Here is a 25005-nt window from a genome sequence, read left to right on the forward strand (position 1 = left end):
AACATCAGAGCTTTCAGTCTGCAAATAAAAAGATTGAAATGCATATTTTTACTGATTTATGGTGTACTTATACACTATTAATTCATTAGTAGGAGATAATAGTACAGTTATAGTGGTTAAGAGTAATTTTATTTCTCTTTCCATTGTATTTAATACAGCTTCAGTTTAAGTGAAAAAAACAACAACACCCAAACAATTTTTAGTGTTAGTCATCTACAATTGGCTTCATTTCATAATGCAAGTTTCTATTCAGAAGCAGCTTGATAGAAACCAGAATTAAAGAATTGATTGCTGAAGAAATAGAAAGTAAGAAACAGTTCTTAGTGTAATAAATTGTATAAAAAGAGAATATGAGTAAAAAAATTGTCAGCTAGTTAAGCAATTTATACATTGTGTGTCTTTCTAGTTACAAAAAGAAAGTACCGTATATAATATAAAAGCTGTGTTTAGCTTCAGCTTATTTCGTGTAAACGATTATTAATCATCAAGGAATCAGTAAAGAAAATAACTAAGGTAAAATGCGAAGCAAGGTTACGTTATTTAAATCAGGGTTTCTTCTATGCTGATTTTGCTGGTGTGGATCAATCAGCCCTGGTCAGCTGCCTCCAACCTGCAGGACAGCACGTGGGAAGGGGATGCTCCCAGTTCCCTCCTGAGGGGAACTGAGAGCAGCAGGGTTTCTTGCTGCAGCCTGAGGAACCTCTGAGAATGGGCCACCAGCACTGGCAGAAAAGGGTGGGTTTACAAAGTAGCTGTCCCCAGCTGGCTTGGCTAATCTTCGACCTTGGACTGAGAAGCTGATCGTTTGGATATCTTCTCCTCAGAAGATCAGATTTCAGGGTGTATTCACAAGAGATGCTCTGAAATTCCCAATAGCAAAGCAAGAAGTAAGTGGTGGTGTTTTTTGTTTTGTTTTTTTTTCCAAGGACTGCTAAGTCACAATTACCTGTGAGCTTTCTTCAGTTTGGGAAGCTCTCAAGGCATCAAAAAAGAAAGTTTCTACGTTACTCAGTGCAGCAAGGCTTGGTTACTTGGCTTGTGCTGTGAAACAGTACCAACGTAGTAATTATAATAATATTGGAAGTTCCACTTATTTTTCTTGGAATCCTAATATAACTTAATATGCTGTGTTCACACTGATCTTGCTGATGTTTTGCCATTACTTCTACTATTTTCTAAATAATAGAATGCCTAGTAGCCCTCTGCGGGAGAATGCATGGGAGTAACAATCTACTTCTTAGTTTAGGTCAGAACCTACAAATGAAATTAATTTGCTTTCTGGAAGAGAATGAGACGGAATGAGAGACTGAAAATCAGGAAGCCCAAGAAAAATCCCTCCCCCACCTTTTTAAGAGTGTTCTGAAAGGGCGATCCTGGCTTTTTTCCTGGTCTGTTTTAGGGTATATCACACTCGTCTATGAGGATGTTTTGTTCCAGCTGTACTGACTTGCCCCTTTCCTTTATTCCCCATAGCTTCTAACAAAGTTGAGCACCTTTGGGCTTCTTTAATCCCCCAGTGAATGACTTGCATTTCAGTCAAATGAATTGGGATTTGGTCTTTTAAAGTGCCCTAATAGCCAGGCATTTTAATACTGTCTAAAGCCCAATAAACCTTGAAGTTTATTAAGCCTGTCTTACTTTAAAGCCCATCTTACTTCTAAGATGGTAAATTATTTGGGGAGGCGACTAAATAGTGGTGCTATCCTGTGGTGTACAACCCTTGTTTCTGCTAGTGCGTTTACCCCGAGTAACCCTTTTTGTAAATGAGTTTGGATACTTGGATACTGTATCACGAATCGGAGAGGTAATAGAGAGCTAGTGTCGGGGCAGAATTGGGAATCACTGGGGAGGGAAGGCTCAAATGCCACGGCTTCGCTTGCAGACGAATCTCCTTGCAGCTATTGAGGCTGCGGGCAGGGCTGGAGGGACAGACCCTCACTTGTTTCCCAGGCCGGATGCCGGCAGCGCAGCAAAGAAAAAGTTCGGATTTCTGCCGGAGCTGGGTTTTGGTGCCCGAGTTCGCACAATGCCCCTCTCAGAGAGCGCTAGGCTGCTGCTCGGCGTGTTTCTCCAGGTCAGTTTTTGTTGGGGGAAAAGATGTTGCTGCCAGTTGACAGCTTTCAGATAAGTGCAGATGATCACAAAACGCCACGCAGTTGAAACGCGCTGTTTTCTGTATGCCAGTCACTCCCCACCTTTCCCCGCGGGGGTCGGGGCGATGGCTGAGGAATATGCGCTCAGCATGTGAAATGAAGTCAGTCCTGTGGTGAAACCCCCTCTGTTACTCAGCAGTAACGTTCCCTTTGGAGCTGTTCGCTTTTATTCTTCGTCCTTCCATTTGTTTTTCTGTGTGCCAGGCCTGAATTGCACTCGCTCTGCTCAGGCGGCCCCGATTCGATGGGAGAGGGCCAGGTTACGGTCTGGCTCGCATGGCTTTTATGTGGCTGGGCAGAGGGCAGTGTCCTCTGCATTAGTAAGGTACCTTACAGGTGCTTAGTAAGGAGTAGGGCTTTCTGTAGCGAAATTCCTGGCCATGTAGATTGCAGCTTACCAAGGTTTTTCTCTTGAATCATTTATGCCTTTATTTATGCATTAATTTCTTATGAGTATCTACTTTTGGGTTCATGTTGAGCTTCAGATTCAGCAAGCTGAGCCTCATGAGGTTGCTCAGCGTGCTGTTTTGCACAGGTCCTCCCCTCTGCAACTCAAAACAGAATTTTTAGGCTGGAAATTGGCGCTATTAGCTGTCTTCATGTGGTTATAACCTTTTGGGCGAAACCAGTAGCCAAAATACTAGTAAATCCTGCAGGACCAGGGAAAACTCCAGGTCCCATCAGAGATGGACAGTACAACTAAGGGTTTGTTTGGTTTTTTGCTATATATATTTATATGGGGCACTGCAGTTTAACTGTATATGCTCTACATTTGATGATCTAAAATACTGTTTCACATCATAGCCTGCTTTTCTGGAAGGCTACTATAATGAAACAGTCTTTTATGTGCACTAGAGGTGTTTCTGAGAACACAAAAGCAGCAGTTTGGCTCTGGGTTCCCCAAGTAGAAGTATCTTTAAGGGAAAAGTCGGGCAAATCACCTCTTTCTTCAGAGATCACCTCACAGAGCTGCAAGACAATTCCAGTTTGTAACTTTCCATCATCCTGAATATAGAAGCTCCAGCATTTCTGAGAAACCTCTGCTTTAAGCAGATGTTGGAACATTGTTACTGTACCGACTAATAAAAACTTCAGATTTTAAAATAAAATTATATAGAAAACTTCTTAAAGTTGAAGGTGCTGAGGTTGTGTGTGGTGTACAGAGGTAGACTAGTGACTTAGCAAGGAAATTTTCAGTAGAAACACTGCTAATGGAATTACAGCTTGGCTATAATTTTTTTTTTTTTTTAATTAGAGGCCTTTACAGCTTAACTGTTCAAGCTGAAATACTCATGGATGGCAATGACAGAGGAAAAAAAAAATCTCAACCTCATTTTTGTTGGTGTTTTACATATCAGTAAAGATAAGCAAAATATGTCAAGAGACGTGCCCAAATAGGAACTTGCTTACTGACTTGTATGGGGAGGTGAGGCAGTAGAGCTGGGAAGAGCAGCTGGAAGTTGGAGAGCAGAAGCTGAGGCAAGGAATGACATTAACCACTATGTGTTGGTTTTATCACTGAGTTATTTGTACCAAGCTGTATCTAAATTGTTTTTGGTTATTCTTACTTTTTAACCAAGTTATGCTAACAAATCCTGAGATGAAGTAATGGATAAATGTAGAATTTAAATAGGAAAGATTTAAAGTAAAATATTTCTGAAAAACATGGTTTCCCGACTGAGAAGCAAGGGTGAGATTCAGGCACCTTTACGCTGTTGAGGTGGACTAGAGCGTAACAACTGGGTTTCTCCTACCTCATTTCTCTTGTGTCTGCAAGTTCCCCAAAGGCCAGGCCAGTATTCCTGGATCAGCTGGCAAGGTTTGTGAAAGCTGCAGTTATTAGCCTGGATGAAATAACCAGAAGATTGCATCTCCGTTAGTAAGTAGTGTATAGTTTAGCTTGTTCCAGAGAAACTGCTGGTGCTGAGGATGGGTTGCGTACCTGGTTCAGGGAAGTGGGTTTTACTTTGGACTAGCCCTGATTCGGTGCTGTGAACCAAATGCCTGTTTGCAGTGAAATGTATCACGAAAGGAAGGTTTAGTTCTATTTAAACGGAGGTCAGTTCAGGCACTTTGAGACAGCTCCATGATGCAGTCCATCACACAAGAGGTGGATGGAGAGAATCCACTCTCAAACACGTTCCTGGTCCAAATTAAAATAGTGAAGTTGTCACACCTGTATGATACTTGAGAATCCAGTTAGAGAAGCTGGACAAACAGCATGCACGTGGCTTTCCAGCAGACAGCCCTGATGTAAGGAATGGGGGCCCATCAGGCAATTTTTGTTTTATTGGGATGTTGACCTGTTGGTTACTCCTTTGTGAGAATTTCCAGCCTGGAGAGATTGTCCAGAGCTTCTGTGAGCTAGACTTCTGTCTGTCCCTAACTGAAGCACTGTGAAGAGAGAGAAAAAAAACGCATGTTGCCTTCCATTCTTAGGGCAGTATGCACGTAAGCACATCTATTGATGGTCACACTTCAAAAAACAAAACAAAAATTTATCTTGGCTGAAAAATTTGGAAGCTTCTTCCCAACTCAAAAGTTGCTGGCTTTGGACATGTGAATGCTTCTCTTTGTGCCTTTACAGCATCATCACTGTGATCAAAAACATGTTTTTTCCAGGGGAAACTTTGATACGCAGTAACCAAAGAGGATTTTTAGGTACAGATACCCTGTGAAATTGCAGGTTTGGGGAGAAGAGACTAGCCCAGTTACGCAGGCACACTCCCAGCTACTGAAAATGGCAAAGCTGAGCTAAACTAAACAGCCTCTTTCTTTTTCAGTCATTCATTTTGAGTGGTTTGTGTGTTTATTTCAAGGAGTTCTGTAACCAAATATCTTATTTTTATTAGATTGTAACAGTTGTGCCTCTACATTTACTGGACCGTTGGTCTGCTGCTATAGTACCGATGAGGTGAGCTCACTGAAGCCGTTGTCATGGAAATTTGGATGGTTAACACTAAATGTTTCATCCTGGTTTTGTTTTTTTGGGCCTTTTTATAGCTTCCGATCTCCTCAAATGCAAGCCATGGAAAGATTTGTAGAAGTGCTTTGGAGTTTTAGACGATTACGTACAAGAGGTCTGCCTTTAAAACTCTCCTGGTAGTTACCCAGAACCTGAACCAAAAATACGTGCAGGAATTTCAGGTTTTGGGTAAGTCCCACTGGAATATAACCTGTAGGATTTAGCATTCTGTGGAAGTGATTGACATTTCTGTTTGACATACGGTCATTGGAGGCTGGCTTTTGTAGACTTAAGAAAAATCTTGTTTTATATGCAAACACAGTTCATGGAACTGATGCTATGTTTTGTTTATGAAGTGCAGAATCATATACAAAATCTTGTTTTGTAGGCTGTTATAATTCAGGGAGCATTTTTTTCTCTGGTATTTCTAAAGATTCAATAATGCTTTCATGTATGTTTAAACAAACTAACACAAAAAGACCCAGTCCACTTGTATATAAAGTGTGGTTGAAATAGCGTCAGTCCCTAGTGCTGACATAAATAGGGGGGTGAAGAAGTTGGCATTGAAAGGAGTCTTTCCTTGAAATGTCTTCTTCCCTTCTTACTGATTTCCTTCAGCTCGTCTGTTTAGTGTGTCCCATAGAGCATCATTGTTGTATCCCCCTCCAGCTTCTCGTGGAGATCCTGTAAGTCTGTGATATCTGTATTTTAGAAGTGTTGAATAGTGACCACTCCCTTTTGGGTCTCCTCGGCAAGTAAGTTTTTAAATCTAGAATACTTTGGAAATATTGTGAAGGTCAGAATTCAGTCACTCTGAAAGGGGTGCGACAGCATGAACTGTCCAGCTTCACTATAACTCAGTGTTTTGGTAGGTGTCCATCTGATGATTTACCATTTTCTAAAGAAACCCAACCTTAACATGTGGGGAGGGTGGAAGAACAAAAAGGAGTAACGGAAAATTTACTGCTGGAAGAGACTGTGTAGGCTTAAAATAGCAATTTCATAACCCTGAAAAGAGAACAGATTGTGAGTTTTTATGTGTGTATTGTTATAATTTGCAGCTGAATGAGGTATGATGTGGATGAAGTTTGATATTTAATTGGTAATACAAAGAAGTGGTAGAAGCTCCAGAAGTGCTTACGATCATGGGCCAACATATCTTATTTAAAGTCTTTGTATACACTCTTACTGTTATCTTTTTTTATTGATTACAGTGCTCCATATATTGCACTATCATGGAGACACTTTGTTCAGAGAGGCACTGAGGCTAGGTCTGTTTGGTGATTTCTAATTTTTTGTTTCCCATCGGTACAGCTAACATACTCTGATTATAGTGATGGAAGAGCGTCATAACTATTTTAGCAAATATCTTGAGAATGTATTTCATTTTCAATCAGTCTGGCACTGTGTCTTTCCCATAATGTGTGTGTGGTTTGGTTTTTTTTTTTTTTCCCTTCCTGCATTGCTTTCTTACACAGGAATAAGAATTTTGAGACTGAGACTCAAATTGATGAAGTTCCCTGAATTTCTTCCCTTGTTTTGCATCAGTTGAGCCATTCGTATTTCCAAACTCCTATCAGGCATCATGTAGGACTTGGATACCGGTTGCTGTTCTTATGGCATTTATTTAAATAAACCAGATGATGCAGATAAATGATCTGACAGCAGCTTTAAGGAGTGGTTGATAATACTGTAGTATGGCTAATGAGGAAGGAACAGAAGGATGAATTTCAGCTGTTACTCTTTAGTTACTAGGGTTTACCTAGACGAGCGCTGCTTCTGAGATCAGTTAGCAGCGCCTGCATGGGCCAAGTAATAGTGCTGAACTGAGATGCACAGGCTGCAGATCTAGAGATCTGCCATTGTAGGCCTGTACTGAATTTGGTACACGACATAAACATGACAGTTTTTGTCAGCAGGGAGAGCCATCATGGCGTTTTCATAATCTGGAGGCACTGCTAAAACTTGTCTTCTGGCTTCTTATTCTTAGGTATTTCTGGAGTGGCACCTTGGCTTGGCTCAGCTCTGGGATGGCTTTCAGGAATGATCCCGTAGCTGAATTTGTCTTGAAGGCACCTTTTATCTATGTTTTGACAACTCTTCTGCATTTAGGACTGAATGTGCAGCTTTATCTGAAAAGGACAGTGACATTTTGGGTTTTGTGTTGACACATGCAAATTCACTATTGGCTGTCAACACAACGAGCACACTTGGCTGCCCTGTGGTAGTTAGTGAGGAGCAAACAGGCGATGAAGATGCCAACATTTAAATGAAGAAGTGAGATCCGGTTAAGATGCCCAAAAGCATGACCAGGTGAAGTAGTGCTGCACAGGATGGTGTGGCAGGACTGCCAGATATAGGATAGTCAATCAAAACCCTGCTCTGCCGCTGATGCATCCCTACTGTGCATGATGGCATTTGCAGTGAAAAGCTGTCTTGCAGGCAGTCTGTAAGTGAACAGCATGTTTTCCACACTGACTGTCTTCCTCTGAATACATTGTTAAATAACTTTTTGAGGTATCTAGTATCCTATCTGTTTTTCCTTTCTCTTTTCTAGCACACTTATGTACTTAGTGCAGACATACTAGATCTCTTACAGTGACTTTGAGGCACATGATATAAAGAATTATGGAACAACCGCTCTACAAAAGCATCTTTTTCCAAGCTCGCTCTTTTTTTTTTTTTTCTTGCAAGTTTTTTTGAAAGCTGGATCTGAGAGGAAGAATAGAATACAGAGAAGTTGAACTTTTCACCTACCGTAAAATTTGAAGATGGCTTTAACAGGAGGGAAGCAGGGTCTAATTCATCTATCATCAGCAGGAATTGGAAGGACTGACTTTTTAGGAGAATAATCCATGACACCTTAGAGGAAAAATTGGCAAACTTCCCTAATGTGATCTGACTATATCTTAATGGAAGGGACATTGAGTAAACAGCTTGATCTTCCCTTTGCTCCCAACAGCATCACATTGATAGCTTCCAGTAAATGCAAAATATCCTTAGCAAAGCAATGTGTTTTGGACTGTCCTTGGTAACAGCTATTTCCAAGAGAGTTAAAGCATGACCTATCCTGCTGTAGCAAAATTTTTCACAAAAAGCAGACTGGTTTTCATTCAAATTACATGATAAATATTTTAGTGTTAATGGTCATTAGTGAATCAATGGAAGGTCATTAAGCTTTCTGTGAGTCATATGTTTCAAAATACAGTCTAATTCTGTAGGTAGTTAACAATTTCTCTGTATGCTTCTTATGTAATAAGGGTCTTGCTAGAAGTTGAGGGCTATTTTGGTGTACTCTTTGTATTGTTCTTCTCTTCCATTACATCGAATGCACTGTACATTAGGAATGTCTGGTGAAAAGCAGTAGCATTAAACTTTAAATTTATTAAACTTTAAATTAGCCTTTGTCAGTACTCTAAAATGTGTAGATAATCCTAAGACCACCATTCATGTAGGAATCAAAGGTGGGCAAATGCCTTGTGTTCCAAAGGAAGTTAATTTTTATAAATACATTGATTTTTTTTGTGGTTTACAATGTATTTTAGAAAAAAAAATGAATACAAACAACTAGTATCAACCATGGGTGTGGATTTCATAGAAGTGTGTAGTTAATTCACAAGTTTGAATAGTCCCATTAGACCTTCTGATAAGAAGCCGTCACTAGAAGGCATATCTTACAAAAAAACCACCGTAATCCAAAAAGCCTCTAGACATGAGTAATCATTTGGTTTACATGCAAAAAGAAATAAAACTGGTGAACTAAATTCTAACTGCTTTTCTAAAGTAGAAGTCAGGGTAATTTTCGTGGTATATTTAACCGTTGCTATCCCATCCTGTTCTTCTGTGAGTTGACTTGAGGCAGCTGAAATCTGATACTACATGACAAAGCAGCAAATATGTGCTCATCCACAAGCAAAATCAGTTCACTGGCATTTTATACTAGCTAGGCAGAATGCTAGAAAAAGCTGATCAGCTTTTGTACTCCGTTTACCTTGGGGCCTTTATAAGTTTAATATCTGCATGAGTTTCTTCCCATGAAAAATATTGTCCATCTGTCCATCCTTCCCCTCGGCAGTTCTAGGGAGAAGGACCATGGGGTTGTGCCTTCCGTCAGGAAGTTGTATTGTGTTTTCAGAGGAAGAGAGATGGGGATTTACTCTATTGCAGGTAGAGCTAACTTATACATCATGTCAATCAAAAGCATTGGTAGGATGATTTCCCTCCTGTGAAAACTTTATAATACACTTAAGGGGGAGGGGGATTTTGAGACGTGTTTGGATCAGCTGTCTAGGAAGGTTGTGTCAGAAATAACTTCTTTTGTAACAGGGACACACATCACAACTGGAGCTTTCCCCCCTTCTTGTTTGGAGTTGAATGTTGCTAAAAAGGACAGAACAATTTCAGACTTTATATGGTTTGGAAAGAAGTTATATTTACTTTTGTCTGTTTAGCTAGCCACTATTTTGCCAGTTGCACCGATTTTACCAATTTTGATAACTGACAGAAGCCTGAGAGCAAAGGAGACTAGGAGAAAGCCTGACACCTGTTATACAATTGGAATTTAATCTGATAAATATCTTTTTTTTCCCTAAAAATTCTTAGTAACTCATTTCGTGTTTTAAAACCTGTTGTTGCCTTTCAGTTTAAAAAAAAAACAAACCCCAAACCCAACAGCAAACAACTGCCTCCCCTCACCCCAAGAAAAAAATCCCTTGTCCTGAAAGCTTTCAAATACCGTTGCTGTCTTTTTCCATTTATAACTATCTAAGAATAGGATTCCCCCTGCTTCCCACCCCTGGCCTGCGACTCGGCCCCAGCCCTGTCTCGACTGTGTGAAGGGAGCTGCTTACAGTCCACACCCCCCCACAAAAAAGGATTTAATCTCTGTTGATAATGAATGAGAACAGATGTTTCTAGCTATTACTTTATGACAGGTATTGCCTTCTTGTTCCACAGTCATCTTGTAAAATGTGAGCCACGAATCCTGCAGGTATGACCAGCAGCCACTGTTATGTCTTCAAGTGCTGTCTTCATTTGTGAAACGGTGTGAAAAGAAAACTTTGAAACAAAAGATGGAGAAGATAACACTATAGAGATGTTAATGCACTTTTGAAATATCTGTTGACTTTCTTTGTTAAACATTTGTTGCTTAAAAGTTTATGGATACTAATGGAGGAGCTGATGAAGCAGTACAAGATGAAAAGAAATGGTTAGTATTGCTAGGACAGAAGGGGGCTAGGGAAAAAAGAATAAATGAACAACATATGATAAGCCCTCTGGGTATAAAGCAAAGTACACGAATAGGCTTCCCAAAAGTAGATTTTGTAGGAATAACCCCTTCAGAGACAGTCAGGTGCCACTGCATTCAGAGCGGCACTAAAAGCTCACCGAGGCCTTCCATCAGCTGCAGTTTGTTTTTAGATCATGCGTTTTCATGGGGAGGGGTCCAAAAGTAAGCAGCAATCTGGGACATGGTGGTTTATTTCTGGGAAGTGGCCAGGTTTTGTTTTATTTTGGGCTTGAAGTAAGGTATGTCTTGAGAACATGTGAAAGAAAAACTTGAAGTGTATCAGCAACACAATGCATCTCTCTCGGAGAAGAAGCACCACCACAAAACAGAGCAGTCCAACTTCACTAGAACACCAAATACAATTGTGTTCTATTTCTGAGATTCTGCAAATATTGTTTTTTCAGAAAGGAAAGAAAACCGTTTTGTGCCTCTTTAAATTGCATGGAGTGCTCTCCAACTCACATGACTTTGCAAAAAGCGTAACCTTTTCTATCTAGCTGGGAGTCGTGAGGAAGGTTCATGAGCTGAGATTTGTCTGTAATATTAAAAGGCGTGTGATACTGTGAAAGTGGCATGCAGCTCTTGGGGCATCAGCCTGCATTACTTAGCAATCTTCTGGAGGCAGTGCTCAACGTATGTGGGAACTCTAGTCACCTTTATGGCGTTTTATGATAATGTGTAAAGTGTAAGAGTACGTGTGGGCTACGTGGAGCTCTGTTCTCGGTGCTTACTGTGTCTTAGTCATCTCAGAGGACGCTAGTGTCACTCATGCACTGTGCTCCAGGTCAAAAAGAACTGGATTTAAACAGATGACTCTCTTCTGCCCCACACAGAATATACTTTGAATTTTAGTGCACTCTTATTCATTGCCTTCTTACAGACATCACTGCAAAATTTGAGTCTTAGCCCCATCACCTGCACTTATCCCATTCTCTGTATAATGCCCATTCAAACTTAACTGAGCAAACCGTGTCCACAAGTAGACATGCGGTCGATCACTTTTGCTTTCATAGGTCCATGACGATACTATTCAGCCGCTGAGCTTCCCTTATCCAGGTTGAAATGATGTCTCTGTCTTGCCTTTGCAGGTCGGGTTTCCCACTCCTTCGTGAGCAGCACACCTGTGGTGTGGTGAGCTCTGCTAGCCTGGCTCGCAGCCCCCTGGTTGTTCTCCTTTCTCAAAAGATATCCACAAGTTCTCTGGTTAAATGAGACAGCTAGTGCATGTTAGGTACTACAGAGAGAAATGAGCTAGACCAACACGTGCGGGTGGTGAAGCTGCTGACAGTGGCACAGTTCACAATTGTTTTATGAGCAGTGAGGATACAGCAGCAAAGGTTTGGATCATATGCGTTGAGCTGTGAAGTCATGCAACAGAGGCGAACTGTGTCTCCGTGCACCCACCGATCTTTGGTACTTAAGGAGCTGTTGGTAAGCATCTCACTTTGGCTCTGCCTGTCGTGCATTCCTTATGTGCAGAAAAGCTGACGGGAGCTTGCAATAGATGGTCATCGTCCAGGGACTGAAGGAACTATGAAATTTCTGCCTCTCTTTCTGAATTAAATCTTGGTTTGAAAATAGCTTTGTGAGAGGAATAAGAGTCAATAAACAGCAATGGAAGAAAGCTAGTAATTAAAGTACGCCGTAGAACTGTTGATCAGGAGTCAAGGTGTGAAAATTTTTAAAACAAGAATTGAAGTTAATGACTGGAAAAAGTCAGTGAGGTGTAGGAGGCTGTAGAGCAGTCTTCAAGCAAGATAGTAACAGAAAGAACCCTGTGAAGACACTTGAGATAAGACCTGAATATAAAAGGTCTTTCACTGAAATGGAAATTAACTTGAAAAGTTTGTTACTCATTTCTACCTTGAATTCCTACTAATGCCGAGGAATAAGGAAATTCTCTCGCTTTCAAAACTTCTCCTTTTTACTTCAGTGAGAGATTAAAGACTGTGGTTTTGTGATAGAAGTTTTTAGTTCCTTCTTTGGTTAAATGAGTGGGCAAAACTTCTCACAAAAGAAATCTCAGCTGATTGTGTCTTGCCATTCTTTTCCTGACAGCTGTAGGCTGCTAGTGGGGAAGAGGAGGCTGTGGGGTCCACGTCATTGGGGTTGCTTGGAACTCAGCCGAATGTGACTCCCAGCATCTCATCTAAGTTTGAAGTTGGATCTAACTTGAAATTTTACCTTGCTTTGTGTGGGGGGCTGCACCATCAGAGGTCACATCCAAATTAAATTATTCTGTGATTCTGAAAGGACAAATTGCGCAGTGTCTCAATTAAAAAAAAAAAACTCCCAGTGAAATCTATAAATTAAAATGCTTTAGGTCTAAAAATGCCAAGCTTTAAATCCACGGAGTGGAGAAAACTGTTCAGAAAAGTCAGTTGACCACTAGTGTGGGTTTAGGGAGTGATAAGGATGGGAAGCGTTGACCTCTGTTTTGTACTGCACAGCTGTTTTGCCAGAAGTGTGCTGAAAACAGACCAACTGCTTTTTAGTACATATCAAACTGCAAAAATCAATTATTTTTATGCAAGCTTTTAAACATGCAAATAAATACTTTGCTGTATCATCTTTTTATATATGCGGTGTGTGTCTCAAAAATGATTTTCCTTTTTTGTGTTCTACTACTTTTAGAAAGTGTTCCATGATTATGAATACCTTATGGGTGACAAAAATATTGCTGTCTGTCCTAATACAACTAGATGGCTTCTCCCAAGATACACAGCTGTGGACCCTGTTTTTCCTGTAGCAGCTTTCTCTAGTAAAATAGAGAAGGAGAGGCATTAACAGCAAACAGAATGTTAGACTTCTTGACATATTTTATTGACCCTGTTATGGTGAGGAAAAAAGGCATGTAAAAACACTTAAAAATAATTCAGATGCCCTCACATACTTAAGTAGGCAGGCAAAACTCAATCAAAACATCTACTTGTTTCAAGAGCTTTATGAAAGATTTTTTAAGGCTTTATTCCAGCTGGCGTGGTGTGAGACCTTCTGAGGTTCAACTTGAGAGCTGACGCTACTGGTTTTCAGTCTCCAGGAATTTATGGAGTGTATTGTATAAGACCAATTCCTGACAACACAGGTCTGTCTTATATTAATCAAAACCACCTACTCCCTTGAAATAGTTCAGCCTGTGCTTGAGCCCTTTACTGACCTGAAGCCTGATGAAGGGATGGTAGGTTTATACTGGAGGTATAAACACTGCGTAGCATCTAAAATCATAAATCATCCCACTTTTTTTTTTTAATCCCTAGTCTTGGCCAGTTGATGTGTTAACAATTCTTTTGCTGTGGCATGCTTTGGTATCCTGCCTACTGTGTATTAAAGAAACAGGGAATCTTTTTTTAGTCTGATCTTGTTTACCAAGAGGCAGCTGTTGCATTCAGCTGTTACTGGGCTTTTTTTGATAAAATAGTTTCTTACTCTTTCTCAAATCCACTGACAGGCTAAAGACATTGACATCTTCTTGCATGTCTGTATGTAAACTCACAGGGTGACTTCTGGTTGCGTGGGGAAAAAAATGCAACTGCATCTTCTGTGAAGGGAAAGAGCAGTTCCTTGTCCTTCAGATGCAGCAGACTTGTGCGTGCTTAAAAATTATTGCTTTCTCTTGTGATTTGGTGCACAGTGTAGAAGCAGTAGCTGTTTGTCCAGTGATAGACTAACGTGCATTAGGAATTTCTAGGTGTTGGTTTGTGTTTTGCTTGATTATGGAAGAGTCAAGTCCTGAGAACACACAGCATTTCCATTCGCTGCTCTGTCTCTGCAAAATAAACATTCTCATCATAGCAGAAATAACATGGCATACTTAAAAAAAAAATGCCAGCAGTCCAGTGTTAGTTTTAATGGTTATAGATACATCTTCTTTTTCTGTATCTAATTCAGACACACAAAATGCAAAGATTTTTCCTAATACATTTCAGTTGCGTCTTCTGTTCACCAGTCCTGTTTGGCCCAGAGTGAGTGATGAGGAGGTAATCTTCTGTGTTTGGTAAAGTTTCATCATCGCTTACACTGTTCTATACTTAGTTTTCTGGGTTTAGGGAAGTAATTTTAGGTCATCAGCCGTTGTTTTTCTGATTACAGAAATAATCTTTATCCACTAATTACATATTTACACTCAGAAGTCAGAAAACAAGAATAGAAGTATGCTAGAAAAAAGAATTTGTGCAGTAGGAAGAAATCATAGATGTGTGCAACAGTCCTCCCCTGCTGTCTTGGCAAGTTCAGATTAGTAGACACAATTCCCTATAGGTCTGTATGTGAGATGTTGGTATCAAGACACCAAGCTGGGATAGGACGGGACCTCTGGAGGTCATCTAGTCCAGCCCCCTGCTCGAAGCAGGGTCACCTGGAGCAGATTGCTCAGGGCTGTGGCCAGTCAGAGTTTGCATATCTACAAGGATGGAGACTCTGCAACCTCTCTGGGCAACCTGTGCCAGCACATGGCCACCCTTACAATAGAAAAGACTTTTTCTCATGTTCAGAAAGAACCTCACAACCTTTAAAAAAACTCCAAGCGACTTTAACTTACTTTGGGAGCAACTTGATCCTTGCTGCTTTTTGATACAAACTGAAGAGCCATAAAACCTGATTAGTTTACATCTTATTGCTGGAGGTTTGCAAGAGATGTGGTTACTGTTCGCCCAGTGGCATGCTGCTTATTCTGGAAAAATTCCAGCTGTGGTTAATAAACATTTGCCAGGATAGAACCTACATTGTTTATTTTAATAATTTGAAGTAATTATAATATATTTGTTTACATTTAAGAATTTTTTTTTTCTTTTCTTTCTTTTTAAACTAGTGTTTACTTGATCTTCACGTACTCAGCATCCAGGTCTGTTTGCTGAGGGAGCCAGGGTCAGAGGATACACAGGAGTGTGTGGACTCTTTGTTTCGAGATACTTGCATAAAAGTCCTGGAACCATACAGGTAGATGAAAAGAGCACTAATCTGGATCAGGCCTAGAACAGTTTCAGGGAAATATGCATTTGGTTTTTTCCTTATTAGTCCTGGCATCTTGTCCTTACTAATGAAAAGAGATTAATATTTGACATACATAAGGGTCACAGGAAAGTGAGGTGGTGATTTGCTGCTTCTGCTAGAGCAATAATGCATTAATAGCCTAATCAGAAGTAATAAAATGATATTAACAGGCTGTGAATTTTTTTAGGTTAATAAGCAGGAACAGAGGAGTCTGTTTTTCAGTAAGTGTGGCACAGAGGCCAGCTGTTACTTATAAATGACATAATTCAAGCTGTAGCATGTGTGAAAATAAATAAATACACCCCTTGGTTTTCATCACCAGGCCTGCTATGTCTCCTCAAACATGGCGTTTGTTAACTACCACAAAGTCATTCTGCGTGATGTCGTGTCTTTACTGTCTGTATGTAAGGTCCAGCCACTGCTTAATAGTAATTTTGTCAACGTGCAAGGTGTTTGATAACAAAAAACATTGAAGAAATCAAATTCAATAACCGCACATCTGTGATGGATCCCTAATGCCTGTCTCGCTTTAGCTCAAGCTGTCGCCCTTGCAGCAGCTGCACTGCAGGAAGCTCTCCTTGCGGTCGTCGGCATGGGTGGTGCTGGGGGAGCTTAACCCTGGTTGAGATAGTGCCACTCTTCGCCTGGGTGAGAGCTGATGTTCCTGGCTTTAACAAAGTGAGCATTTTCTAGAAAATACCTCATTCTTTTGCCGTTGCCTCTGCAGCCTCAGCAAAAGCAGAGGTGGGATCACAGGTCTCTGCGTGTATTCTGGGCAACTCAGAAGTAGAATTGCCTACGGCTGGTGGGTCTGGACACTCCCACAAGAGTAAAGCGTGTTTAATAGAAAATGCTAAACTGGTTGTAGCTTGAAATATGGGTAGAATAGAGTTTTATGTTTCACTGTCATCCTGATATGTTGTGTGACTAAAAATTGGTTCTTTGAAGGAGTCCTAGGTAAATAAAACTGAGGTGAACCTTGAGCTCACTGTGGAGCAAATGCAGATCATTTGAGGTAATAAAGATTCATTGTACCCTTGCTGCCTTCTTGGATATCATTATAAAGTTAGGCATGAAGCTGCCCAAGCCCAAGGCTTTCCGACTGGTTTGTGATATAGCTGAGAACTATATAATTTGTGAAGTCATGACCCTGCTTTTCTTACCTCTCCCCGGTTGCCTTTGCTGGGTGATTAGCTCATGACTCATGCCTTGCGCTCCAGGGTGAAGTAATGCTTCCGGAGTTGTCTTTCGTCGGTATTTTGTAATCTGTTACTTATTGTCTTAAATACACCAGCTATATGTGTGTGTGCGTGTCTGTCTATCTGTATCGGGGTTTTCTTGTCTATAAAAAGAATCCTGTTGAGGTCTTTATGAGTACCCAGAATAAAACCATACAGTTTTCACTGTTGAGCTTTTTTATGCTCTAAGTCCTTTGCAGTTTCCTGCATTGGTTTATGTACATTACTGCATTATGCTTAAGTGTTAGATAACCACAGAAATGTCTGAAAAAGACAGAGGTCATGCCTCTGAAGCATTCTTTAGGTTTAGGGGTGCCTTTTCTCGTAGGGGAGATGATTATTCTGGGCTGGTGTTTTAGTCTGCTGCTCCCAGACTATCTGCAACCAAATACTTGTAGGTAAGCAAGCTCCAACTGATGCTTGACAGAGGAAATTTGTTTTGTCAGGAAACTGGCATGCTTAGCATGGATTTTTCTCAAAGTAATTTGAGGAAATTTAAAAGTTGGCAGAATTATCTGTTGTAATCATAGATGGTGGCCCTTCGTCATTATGGCAGCAGCACAGGCTGCAGAGGAACCTTAATCTCCTAGGCCAGTCAAAGCAGTGGGATGTAACCAAGCAGCAGCCTCACAGCAGCTTAGCAGAGAGCATGTGCATGTTCCTACTTTATAACCATATCAGAAACTGTGACTGCTTACTGTTACTTAAAATATATCAGATGACAGTTTGGGTTTTGTTCATAATTATGACGTCTGTGGGCTGTAACAGACTGCTCTCTTATATAGATGCCCTGCAAGTGATACTGTATGTGGAAATAATACTACTTGAGAGTGTCATCTAGGATGGTAGAATAAAAATGAACATCTTAAGTAATGAATATGTTTCTTCAAAAAACACAGCTATTTACAGTTAAAAAAACCCCAAACACCAAACTGCCATAACAATGTAATATGCTGTCATGAAGGTGAAAGCAAAATTGCAGGAGACTCATTAATCTACATGACGTGAAGGCTTGAGTAAGAGAAGGGAGTGAAAAATAACAAGATATTAAATAACTTTCTCAGTCTGTGGCTTCACTTATGCTTTCTGAAGCATTTTTATATTTCATTTTGAGTTTGAATTTGTCATGTTATACTGATTCCTTCAGGTGCAAAAGTTTTACTGATAACACAGAGCATTACAAGAGACAAAGCTCTTTCGACAGAGTATTGATGATGGTAGACTCTTGGCAGGGACATAAATGAGCAATTCATCTAGTCAGTGTTTAACTTTTATACTGTGTCTGTTGGACAAACACAAGATCACTTCAGCTGGTCTTTCAGAAAACAAAACCACATTGGCGATTCCAGAAAAAAACCAGCAGGGAGCACCTCTTGGTGTTGCAACTGGTTTATCACAAAGCATCAGGAGCTAATGTTGTGTATTTTTTTTCCTGTCCTGTAGGTACCTGAGATTATAAGCTCTATTCGACAAGCTGGAAAAATTGCTCGTCAAGAAGAGTTTCAGAATAATCTCTCGGATGTTGAAGACCCTTTTGCCAAAAAGTTTGAGGTGCTGTTCTGCGGACGGGTGACAGTAGCGCATAAAAATGCACCTCCAGCACTCATAGATGAATGCATTGAGAAATTCAATCGTGCAAGTTGTACAAAAAAATCAGATTTCACCTCTTCATCCCAACAACATGAAACTGCCAATAACTTTGGAGGCTTCTCTTTCAGCAACAAATTTCGGTCTGTCTTCCAGCCCTTGGTCAGTGGAGAAGAGGACAAAAGGCCAATTAGGAAATCCTATTCTCAGCCTGGGCTTCGTTCCTTTGCTTTTAAGAAGGATTTGCAAGAGGGAAGCCATAGGAGTAACAGCTTTGTCAGGTCTTTTGAAGAAGATGCAATTTCACTGAACCTAAAAAGTCAGCTTATCTATGGACACAGTGTTGTGCAGCCAACAGATATTGCAGAAAACCGGACCATGTTGTTTACGGTAAAGCAAGATTTGCAGTTCTTGGTGGCATTTTCACATCTTGGAATCTGGGGTGGCAAACACCCAAGCAGATGTTCTGACAGATGGCAGTTACTTCTGTAATAACTTAATTGCAATTACCAGAGCTTAACTTGTCTATTTCTGTAGAAAACATTACCAGTCAGTTGTTTTACGTAGTCAAAATAAGTTTATATTAAATCGTTTAAAACAGCTCTACCTGATACATTGGACTTCTAAAGACAGCTTTTAGAAAGCTACAGCGAGTTAGTAGTTGGTTATACTAACTATTATACAATTGCAAAACTGTATGTACAGTTACATGAACTAGTAACAGCAGAAATAAATTTGCAGGTGGATAAGTTACCTGTAACTAGAGCAGAAGGACCAAACTCTGACTGGGGGCTAGTAGACTTTGTCCCATGATAAGCAGCATAATTCATGAAGGTGTTCCTGCTGCCACCATATGTGTGTAACGATGGAGTAGTGCAGTAACTTGCTAGGCTACTCCACACCTGCCTGCACTCCTGTCCTGCTTTTGTGTGGCTGGCAATGCCTTTGCCTGGATAGGTGAGCAGCAAAAGTATTTTTCAAGACCCAAGAAACAAATATGGAATGTGTTATTTGCTCCTCTTATAACTTATCAGTCAGGAGGATTATAGAACATATTGTATAGATCTTGTATCTTACGGACATAATGCAAACCTGGAGCTGGTGTTGCGATGGCTGGCTATCAGAAGGTGTCAGCTGCTGCTGGGGCTGGGACTGCTTAAGGATAGCAACGGATGGGAGCGGGTGCAGTTACAGGAGGTTTTTTGAAAGGGAGAAAGAGAAAAGCTGCTGTAAGAAGGATTGTCAGTGTTATGTCTGTAGAAAGTAACACACAGAAAGAGGTGTAGTTAGCTATACCTGATTTAAAACTTCTGTTTGGTCATGGCAGGCTGGCATCAGAAATAGAAGTGGAAGAAAGTGGAGAGAAATTTTATGCCCCAGTAAAAACAATTCCGTGTTTACCTTCTTCCCCTGAGCATGTATTTCACACAGAAAATATAGATGCCTTTTATAATAATGCCTAATATTTAAACAAATCCTGACTCCATTATTAATTCATGGCATGTGTTTTAGTGATAGGGTAGATTATAGATGGACTGCTTAGGTCCAGGTCCTCTTACTCCAGTGAGTGCATTTTTGGTTTATATTGAATAGATGCAAGAGTTCTCAAAGACACATGCAGCTTCAGCCTGAATATAGCATCAGTCACCTGCTGACAAGCTTATTTCCAAATTGGGGGGCTCTGCTGATGTGGCTTTCTATCTTTGGTTGCTTTTTGCCTGGAAAAATATTGTTTAGTGTGCACAGCTGTATTTTCTTGCCATTCAGCCAGTCTAAATTCAGCTGAATATAGGGAAGTGAAGTAAGTGTGGTGTGTGCCTCCGGTATCCACAAGCTAGCAGCTCATGGCAGAGCTGAGTGTGTTGGTTAGCTGTCTGCCTTGCTCAGCAGGTGCTGAGTAACCATATGCATGCAGCCTCCACAGGTCTTCACCTTTGCTCAGCAATTTGTGTGTGGCTGCATATGAAACGCTTAGAAGTAACGTTGTATCCAGATTTTCCTCAGGACTGCAGCAGAGGTTGGTTGGTGTATGACATGTGAAAAATGTTCGGAGGAATTATCTGCTTGACTCTCCTCACGTGGTTCAAACAGTCCCGGTTTTGCTCTCCCTTCCTGAAGAACTGCTTTCCTGGACAATTGCTTAGTATTTTGGGGTTTTTTATTTTTAGGCTCTTCAGGCTGTATTGGGGGACGAGGGGGTGGTTGTGTATTGGTTTGGTTTTTTTCCCTGGTTTAGTTGGCTTCAAACGATCCTGCTGCCCTGGAACCAAGTGTGAAGGGAGTATGTGGGGCTGAGCTAAGAAGCTGCAGAGAGGGAAAGAAAGCAGCAAGCAGAGGGAGGCTGCCGAGGTTGTTGGAAGGAATGACCCCGTGAACATGTGTGAGGTCAGCCCTGGGGACAATGGAAGGAAACCAGCAGGGAGCTGGGGAAAATCACTGTGAAAGAAGAGGTGGAAGGTGAATGCACAGGACTGTTTTTAGACACACAGAGGTGGCACAGCTCACTTGATCCATTCACACACAGGATTCCCCCCTTCCCCTTTCCGTAAGAAATTACTGGTGTGTTGGTGCTGCTGATGTTTTTATGTATGTCTTTTGGGATTTGGTAGTGGTTGAAGCTTCAGCAGGTTTCTCTAAGTTGTGCTCATGAATGGATCCAGATTCCACCCATCTTCGCTAAAATCTGATATGAGACTTATCCTTAGCAGACTTTCTGATGAGCTAGAAACTATGAAGAATTTAAATTTTAACTGTTAAAATGTTACAAAGATGTTACCAGAAGCAGAAAAAATTGAAAACAATAGTTTCACCTTAAAAATCCCCTTTGCCCATCAAAAGTCAGCGTCAGCTTTTGGGTCGCTGCTGTACAAGTGGCCTACAGATTACATTAAGTTAGAAGATATACTCCAGTAAGCTCATTTGTATAGTTTGAGTTAAAGCCTGTAAGTTAGATACTATGTGTGTCTTAAATAAATAAATAAACCCCTAAAAAATAATCAGGTGGGATACAGGTAGAGGCACGCACTTGGATTTAAATTTTAAGACAATTTCACTAAGTAGCTTTTGGGAGTGTGGTATGTGCCAAGACTGCAGAAAATAAGAAAAGGGAGTGCGTGTATATTTTCTCAGTGCGAAGTAAGTTGTTTGTGGTATAATATTACTCTCATCTAATTAAACACTATTTTCAGTCTCTTGTCTCAAATGTGAAACTGAATCTCAGTTCAGTAATGTGCAGAGCTCTGAATGCCAAATCAATATTGTTTCAGTATTCTCTCTTTTCTCTGGTAATAATACATTAATTACTCTAAATATACAGGTAGAAAAAGATTAGAGATTTACGTCCAGGAAACATTTTTATAGTGAGACAAAGGGAAGTGTAGTGTTACTTGTTATCATCTCGCTATTTATTTTGCTCTTTTTAGATTGGCCAGTCTGAAGTTTACCTTATCAGTCCCGATACAAAAAAAGTAGCAATTGAAAAAAGCTTTAAAGAGATATCCTTTTGTTCTCAGGTAAGATGCAGTGTATTCTTTCTGTCTTTTTCTGTGTAAATATTCTCCACTTGTGGATGCTCATGTAGTCCTCTCTCCTAGCATTTCAAATGGATTCTCACCCCAGCAGTTCCAGTAATTGCTATTGACAAGTTGCTAGTTAATCAGTAATTTTGTAAAACTGTCATTCTTTTCTCATGCTTTGCATTGTTATTTCTGAGATAAATACTCACTTCTGTGTGCGGTGGATGAATAATATGAGCTGGAACGAACACTCTGGTCAGCTCTGGTGTGAGATTTCAGCATGCATGATTCACAGCTGTGCAAATCTGGGATTCTCTGAGCCATATTTTTCAAGAAGTAATAATGAAAGGAGAAAAATTGTATGTAAGAGCTGAAAAATACTTCAAAAATACATTTGTTTTCAAGAGTACAAGTTGCATGTGTGTAACAGAAGACTGACACTCAGAAGTAGTGTGTGTGATGCACTGAGGGCAAGCACATTTTGGAGTCTCCTCATTCTCTATTAACCCGTGTTTCTTGTGCTACAGAGTTTGGTTCCCTGTCCTCCTGCATCTCATTTTCATGGTTCTGACTTTGAGTTTGCATAAATTGCACCCTTGTGTAATCTATCTAATGACTTAACTTTAAGTGGTGGTGTTTTGAAAGAGATGGAGCTTACGCATGTGACGATGCGGTAACGGCGTTGCGCAGGTGACACGGGCGTCTGATTCACACTCAGCCACTGCAGCGGCTCAGCAGGGTGAGGGCAGAACAGTCACTGTCACATCAAGGACATGGGACAACTCGGGCAATTGCAGCGCTCCTGTATGAGCGGCTGCCCAAACTGCTGCCGGGTCCTGCGTATGGGAGCAGAGGACTCTCCTTTGAGTGTTGCTCAGATATCAACCTGCAGACTGAAATGGCTGTTCATAAAGACATTTCATAGGCCAGTTGCTTTTGTTAACTAACAGGTGTCACGATGCGGGATTTGTCTTTCCCTAGCTGTTTTCTGTCCTGCAGGGCATTATTTGTATTTAGTTTGTCTGTGTACCAGATTTAATTCAGTTTAAGTAAATGGGGAAATTGAATTTAATTCATTAAACTAGGACAGAGTCCTTAGAGAACACTTAATTCCTTTAAAACTTGTTATAGACCATTTTAGCTTAAACCTCTTGAGAAATTAACCTGAACTGTAATTATATAAATAAATTTACATTTATTGAGGAATGGTCGATCCTGGTAGTTTAACTAAAAATTCACCTTGAATTAAATGAGTGTAGTGCTTGTTTGTGCTGTGGGGCTTGGGTGAGAATAAGACCTAGTGTACGAGGATGTGAGTTTTGCCACTGTTTCTTGCACTAGGAACTATTTTGCACTTGACTTACTTGCATAGTCCAGGTCTACTCAGTGCATCGCAGGCTCTGGTCTTAATGATATAAGGGCAAAATTCTTTTTTTTTTTTTTTGGCAGTAATTTTATTTACACATTTTTAAATATAGGGAATATATTTGCATCCTGGGCTGCATCAAAAGAAGCATGGCCAGCAGGTCAAGGGAGGTGATTCTGCCTCTCTGCTCTAGTGAGACCTCACCTGGAGTCCTGCATCCAGCTCTGGAGCCCTCAGCACAGGAAAGACATGGAGCTGTTGGAGAGGGTCCAGAGGAGGCCACAGCAATGATCAGAGGGCTGGAACACCTCTCTGATGAGGAAAGGCTGAGAGAGTTGGGACTGTTCAGCCTGGAGAAGAGAAGGCTCTGGGGAGACCTTATAGATGCTTTCCAGTACCTGAAGGGGGCCTACAAGAAGGCTGGAGAGGGCCTTTCTACAAGGGCATGTATTGATAGGACAATGTTTGATGGCTTTAAACTGAGAGAGTAGGTTTAGATTAGATACAAGAAAGAAATTTTCTTTACTATGAGGGTGGTGAAACACTGGAACAGGATGCCCAGAGAGGTGGTAGATGCCCCATCCCTGGAAACATTCAAGGTCAGGTTGGACAGGGCTCTGAGCAACCTGATCTCATTGGAGATGTCCCTGTGCACTGCAGGGGGGTTGGGCTAAATGACCTCTCAAGGTCCCTTCCAACCCAAACCATTCTATGATTCTATAATATGAGTTGCTGTTATTTGCTTCTAGCTTTTTTGATTCTTTGCTTTTTCATGAATGACTTTTTTAATTTGATGAGGTTAACTTTCATCACTAAACATACAGGTACCTATTCTGAAAATTTCAGAGTAAATGTAAGTAGCTTGCATGCTGTCAGATCAACAGTTTTGAAGAGAACTCCTGAATCACGGAAAAATCTTTCTCCCCATGTTAGCGTTTTAAGACTGTTTTCCTAGGCAGGAGCGAGTTAATTAGACCTTGTGACTTGCCCTGGAGGTCAGTAGACAGTTGTGCTCCTCAGAGCAGTAGGAGTGAGCTTCTCATCTCCTGTCTGAAGAATGTGTTGCTGCGCAAATGTTATTTCAGTTGGGCTTTTCAGTATTGGTATTAGGACACAGAGGGCTTTTCTCTCAAGTATGTGCATTTCTAAAGACTTGATGGAATGATCTTATGGACTTGTCTTGATCATACTTTACTAATATTTTCTTGAAGGCACTAGAGTTAAATTATAAGGGAGATCAGAATCAGTACTTAATTTCCAGAATGCCCAGTCCGTCAGGGAGATATTATAATGGCAGAAAGAAGTATGTGGCCCTGGGGCAGTATCTGAGTTAGCTGACCTGAAGCAGCTAAGAGCATTCTCCAGCTCCTGGTACTTTGCAGTTTTGTGATCAGGGCCATGATCCCAACTGGGCTCCCTCCACCGTAGCAGTTGGGTTTTCAGGAGAAGAAAAGGGCTTTCAGAAGAAGAAACACGGGCTGGAAGGTTAGAGAGGGGCTCAGTGCATTCTGTACACATCTGTGATGTGGATGATGAAGGGGGAGAATCAGTGGGTTGCATCAGCCTGTTCTTGCTCCATCACATATCTGCCTCCTAAAATGCGTAGCCTGGACATCCAATGGAGCTAGAGTTGTAGAAGCTGCAGGCTTTACATCATTTGAATGTCCTTCTGATGTATTTGTTCTCATGGCATATTAGTGCCTGATGTTTGTGTAATAAAGCCTTTGTTATCTATGTTCAATTTTCACATTCCAACAAAACAGGTATCTCTGTATACGTTAATTCATTTTCCTTCCTTCAGCTGGCATGCTCTCAGGGTTTATTGTTAATATTTCAAGCGATAAGATGACATTTTTTGGTTTGCTTAAGTATATCTGATGCTATAACGTGTTCTTTTTTGGG

The 25005-nt window shown here is 40.7% G+C and overlaps 1 protein-coding gene across 7 annotated transcripts in view; it reads left to right on the top strand.

Annotated features, from left to right (window-relative positions):
• TBC1D1 (TBC1 domain family member 1) overlaps window positions 1–25005 on the top strand; it is a 116684-nt gene that overhangs the window by 35204 nt on the left and 56475 nt on the right. For all 7 annotated transcript variants that reach the window (XM_075420686.1, XM_075420685.1, XM_075420689.1 and 4 more), the window contains 2 exons: window positions 18079–18612; window positions 21645–21734. In XM_075420686.1, the coding sequence (XP_075276801.1) occupies window positions 18079–18612; window positions 21645–21734 (624 nt within the window). The remainder of the gene's footprint in view (window positions 1–18078; window positions 18613–21644; window positions 21735–25005) is intronic.

This window comes from Opisthocomus hoazin, chromosome 5 (genome assembly GCF_030867145.1).
Source record: "Opisthocomus hoazin isolate bOpiHoa1 chromosome 5, bOpiHoa1.hap1, whole genome shotgun sequence".
In the NCBI taxonomy this organism is placed as follows: Eukaryota; Metazoa; Chordata; class Aves; order Opisthocomiformes; family Opisthocomidae; genus Opisthocomus; species Opisthocomus hoazin.